The sequence below is a fragment of the Grammomys surdaster genome, unplaced genomic scaffold (assembly GCF_004785775.1).
Source record: "Grammomys surdaster isolate TR1022 unplaced genomic scaffold, NIH_TR_1.0 188, whole genome shotgun sequence".
Lineage (NCBI taxonomy): Eukaryota > Metazoa > Chordata > Mammalia > Rodentia > Muridae > Grammomys > Grammomys surdaster.
The window spans coordinates 2,467,276-2,472,511 of NW_021604633.1; the positions used below are offsets into that span (position 1 = coordinate 2,467,276).

Here is a 5,236-nt window from a genome sequence, read left to right on the forward strand (position 1 = left end):
GGGTCTAGAGTCCGACTATTGGGCACGGAGTTTCAATGCACTGCTGAAGGGCTCCTCGGTCGCGGGCGCCGCGGCCCCGGGGAGTTGGGCTTGCGCGCGGGACACCACGAGGGACAAGCTGGCGGGGGGGAGGGGAGGGCTCGACCGGCCCCGGGAGGCAAATGCTCCATCAAAGAAACCAAAGCCACCTCGCACCATGGAGGCAGCTCCAGGCGCATTTGCTTTCCTCGTGCCCCACCCGCGTGGATAACCCTAAAGGGCGCGGCCCTCTCCACGCGTATCCCATTGAGCGCGCGCAGCGATGCCGCCCGCGGATGGGGGTGGAGATTTAAAAAAAAAAAAGCCAAAGCCAGAAGCGGAGGCCTAGCCCTGTGGACACTAGCTCCTGACTCGCTACGCAGGGACCGGCGCGAAGCCCACAGCGGGGATGGAGATGTAGGGCGGGGTGAGAAGAGAAGACTCCGGGCAGCCACTTACATGGCTGCCTAAGGGCTCCAAAAGCGGCATCCGCCCTCCGCCACTCGCGTCCGCTGCGCCGTGAACACGCGGTCCTGGGTGGACTTAGAGAGACTATGGGCCATGCGAGCTTCTATCAGATCCTGCTGATTTATTAAAATCAAGACACAGACTTCAGCACACACGAAAAAAAAAACAAAAACCCCGGCGGTGACTTCGACAGTGCATTGAGTCTGCTTCGCCACCATTTGCTACTAAATATGCAATGGTCTGTTTATTTAGATTATATTGCACAAAATGAGAAAATTTAAACTATGTGCCTTTCCTTTTTCTTTTTGATAAAAATCGAGTATCCAGTTTCAAACCTTCCGTCTGGGGCCCCGTCCACACATCACAGCGATGAGATACATAGGTCCTACTATGATACAGTACATACAGTCTTAAACTAAGAACAGCTCTGAGGTCTAGGTCACCATTTTCAATAAATCTTTACCTACAAATATTGAACAAATCTCTACTATAGCTGTACAAAAAAAAGTTTGCTTTTTTTTAAACCACAAGGCCTTTAGATGCAAGGATTACTTTTAAATTTTTAATCCTTTTAAACCAGGACATAACGTACCAACATATTTGCATGCTAAAAAAACAAACAAAAAAAGAAAGAAAAACAAAAACAAGAAAAGAAAAAAAGAAAAAGAAATCAAAAGGGAAGAAGTGCCTGAAAGTCTTACTGAAAAAACACAGCAAGATTGTTCCCTTTTCACTGTACAAAAATACGCCTGAAAATATATTAATTTTTAAAAAAGATTGAGGTCTGTTATGTATCAAAAATGTTTCAATACCTTTTTGTACTGAGGTCTAGGCTGTAAGGTATTCAATCAAGGAGGTATAAGGGAACGAGATACCAAAAAAAGGTTGCCAAGTAGAAATCACATTTGTAAAACCATAAACAATTTGATCTGAAAAGTAAACTCTGGTCTTAAGTCAGTTCACAGTTATGATTTTTGTAAGCGTTTGTACAGACTGCATTTTTTCAAGCTCCCTGCAGTTTAAGAAATCGGATGCATAGAAGACATCAGCTTTCTCCCTCCAAAAAAGAAAAGAAAATAAAAAGGTTGCAATGGTCCCTTTTTGTGTTTTTCTTTTTTTTTAAATCACCAGTTCCTTTTTAAATCTCTTAAGAAAAAAACAATATCAACTCCCTAGAGTAACAGTTGTGCCGTCTAAAGGGTCCTCTGCCGATGTCTTTCAGACTTCAAAGAACCACAAGCTTCAAACAGCGCCTTCCGGAGCGGGGCCTCCTCCCCTCCCCCGCCCGGTCCCCTCCGCCTTTGTTGCAATCACGAATTTCAGGAAAAAGAAATAGAAATTACAAAACACGTTTTTTTTTTACGGGTGGGGAAAATCACAACTCCAGACTAGGTGTGCAACTACCTTGAGACACGATAAAGGAAGGGAAGAGTGGGGAGACCAAAAAATTTTTAAAAATTAAAAAATTAAAAAAAAACCTGGAAAATCTGTTTAAAACTACTCATTTCACTTTAACTCCAACAACATTTCATCACCGTTTCCAATTTCTCTGCGCCACATCTCTGACCATGAGCATCTTCTCCCCCTCCCCCCCACCATCCTCTTTATCCTGACCGCCACGACTGCCTCCCGAGGAGCCCTGCGCCCCTCAATACGTGAACACCAGGTCGGAGAAGTTCGCCTCCAGCCAGTCCCCCGCGATCATCTCGCTCAGCTCCGGCGTGCAGTAGTCGGGGAACTCGAAGTGGGAGCCCAGGCTGCCTTCGCTGAAGGAATCCAGGTCCTTATCCACCAGCGACAGGGACAGGTTCCCCGCCGCTCCCGCGCCCAGTGGCTGCTCGCAGGCGCTGTGCGCGCCCTGGGAGAAATTCAAGCTCAGGTCGAACATGAGGTCGTCGGCATCCTCGGCGCCGCTGCCACTGCTGCTGCCGCTGGATGAGGAGGTGGACACGCAGCGCGAGGACGCGGGCGACAGCGTGGGAGGCGCGGGCGGAGGCTGCTGCTTGGTGATGTTCTTGAAGCTGTAGTAGAGCCGGCCGCCCGCGCGCACTTCGTCGTACAGGCTCGCGCCCTCGGGGGACTCGGCGGCACTGCTGAGCGTGGGGCTGGCGGGTACCTTGGCCACGCTGTAGCGCCTCAGCAGCTGAGGGGGCTGCTGCTGCGCCGGCGGCGGCAGCAGGTGCGAGTGCGCGGGCTCGTCGTCGTCGTCGTCAGCGTCCGGCTTGGGCCGTAGCTGCAGCTCGTCATCCTCGTCGTCTTCTTCATCATCGTCGTCCAGGAAGACGCACTTGGCCGCCTTGCCCGCGCCGCAGTCCCCGGGCTGCGCCGCTTTGCCCGCGCCCGCCTTGCCCGCCGGCGCCTTGAGCTTGGCGCACTTCTTGCCCGGGCCCTTGGCTGCTTTGGCGCCCGCCGCACTCTTGTCGGGGCTCTGGCCGGAGCTGGGCTTGGCCGCTGGGTCCGTCTTGGGCTTTTTGCGCGGCCGGTACTTGTAGTCGGGATAATCAGCCATGTGCTTGAGGCGCAGGCGCTCCGCCTCCCGGATGAACGGGATCTTCTCGCTGTCCTTCAGCATCTTCCAGCGCTTGCCCAGCCTCTTGGAGATCTCGGCGTTGTGCATGTCGGGCGACTGCTCCATGATCTTCCTGCGCTCGATCTTGGACCACACCATGAAGGCGTTCATGGGCCGTTTGATGTGGCCCGACGCCGTCTTGCACCAGTCCGGGTCGCTCTCGTCCAGGGCCACCGGGCTGCACGCCATGAACTCGCCCTCCTCGGTGTCCAGCGCGTCCCGGGGCAGGTTGCTCTCGGCTTCCGAGCTCTCGGCCTGCTGCACCATGGTCCGCGGCGGGGCTGGGCGCTCGGTCTCCTGCGCGGGCGCCCCTCCCCCTCCCGCCCCTCCACCTTCTCCGGCAAGTTGCAAAGTCCTTGGCCGCGCGCGTCCGCGGCTGCCCCCCTCCCCCCCGGCCCCGTTCCCTGCTGCGTCGGCGGCTGCGGCGGCGACCGGAGAGGAGGCGGCAGCGGCCCGGGACCCGCGCTCTCTCTCTCTCTCTCTCTCTCACTCGCTTGATTTCTCGCTCTCCCACTCCTGGCAGCCACCGCAAGCGCCGGACCCCAAGCACTCCCAGGCGCGCGCGCTTCTTCTGCAAAAAGTTGAGGGCTCTCTCTCAACTCGTTATCAGGGTGTCATATGGGTGACATCACTACTCCCACTAGCCAATGGCTGGTCCCGACTCCGCCTATCTCCCGTTATTAACCACGGGCTCCACCTCCAGCCCCGCCTCTTGGCCAGTTTGCAAAGATGGGGGGGTTGTCTAGAAATATGTTATTTTTTCAAAAGAAATCCGCGAGTGCGCACAGCTGCGCGTGTCCCCGGGGCGGACGCAGGACCGAGCGAGAGATGCCAGCGCGGACTCAAGGGCGCGGAACGATGGACTGTACCCCGGTGCAGATGCACCCACCCGGACACCACGAGTGGGTGCCCCTGTTCATCCTGGCCGGGTCGCGCCCTAAACCCGCGCGCGATCGCGCTGCGCCGCTGCCAGGCGGAAGGTGGCGCTTCGACACCGCGCGGCGCCGCGCACGTGGGCTCATCCTCGGTTTCTTTTCTCCTCTTTTCTGGAGCCCGGCCGCCGTGCCCTCCCTTCCCCCTCGCACACCCTCAGGTTTTGTCCCGTCTCTCCCTCTCTTGTTTTGCCTCCTGGATCGTGGACCTCTCTGGGTTCGGCCAGAGTAACGGTCTGCGGAGACTGCGGTGTCCGGGCGGCTCCGGAGCGGTTCCGAAAGGAGTTCAGAGATTCGGGCGGGACGGGTCAACGGGCCCGGGACTCAGCATCCTGCCCGCCGCCCCTCCCCCCACCTTCTCCGTAGACCTCCCCTCCTCCCCCACGTCCCGCCTCCTCTGTCCATCACCCACGCCCTCCTCCCCTGCAGCTCGTCCTGAAACCCTGGCTCTGCCTCCCAGCACGCACCTTCTGGGTCATTTGCTATTTTAACCCAACGGTACAAACCAAAGCTAAAATGAGGTGTACTCGCGTTTAAAGCAAAGATATTTCTTATTTGCCTGCTAAGGCTGCCGCTGGAGCGACGGCTCCAGCCTACTGCTTTTGCCGGGCTCCTTGGAAACTCGCTTTTCTTTGTGTTGTTTCTTACCCACCTATAGCTCTTCTGAGGACAATGAAGAGAAGTCTTTCTGCTTTCTGTTTAACGTGGTTGCTCACCCTGTTTCTCTCATACCTACCCACCTCCAGCGCTGGGGGCTTGTTCTTAAGATCTACAGCCCCTCACCCCACCCAGGGTTGCTCACCCGAGAAATCGGCCGCCCGGGACTAGTGGAATTATCTAAACACACTTCCTTTCAGGTTGGTGTACTGCACAGGGAACTACGCTTCTCATCTCCCACACACCCCCATCCCCGGACGTACAATGGTGCCAGGTTTTCATAGATCATTTTATTTAAAAAGAAAAGGGGGGGGGTCCCTGTGTTTTACTCTTATCGTTTTCACCCTAAAGAAAAGCACCGTCCCAAGCACATGTAATATTGAAGCTAACTTCAGTCTTGATAACGTTGGCATTTTATGTTATTGTTTAAGACCATTGGAACCTTAAGAATTTACTGTCATACTGGTTAACTTGATGTCTGGAGATGTAGAAACCCCATGTGGTATGTGGAAATCCATCTTTGAGGCAAGCCAGACATTCTCTCTTGTTTTCCTCTTAACTGCCTGATTTTCCAGCAATGGGGACATCAGGA

General features: G+C 54.9%; 1 protein-coding gene across 1 annotated transcript; it reads right to left on the bottom strand.

Moving 5' to 3' along the window:
• Positions 1-1,604: 1,604 nt before the first annotated feature.
• Sox11 (SRY-box 11) lies at positions 1,605-3,629 on the bottom strand. The gene has a single exon (XM_028768775.1). It carries the CDS (start codon positions 3,320-3,322, stop codon positions 2,135-2,137), a length of 1,188 nt encoding a protein of 395 aa, XP_028624608.1. The 5' UTR covers positions 3,323-3,629; the 3' UTR covers positions 1,605-2,134.
• Between the last annotated feature and the right edge of the window lie 1,607 nt (positions 3,630-5,236).

Bases quoted from the DNA above. Each gene is read 5' to 3' on its own strand.
- Sox11 (XM_028768775.1), bottom strand. From the start codon at position 3,322: ATGGTGCAGCAGGCCGAGAGCTCGGAAGCCGAGAGCAACCTGCCCCGG.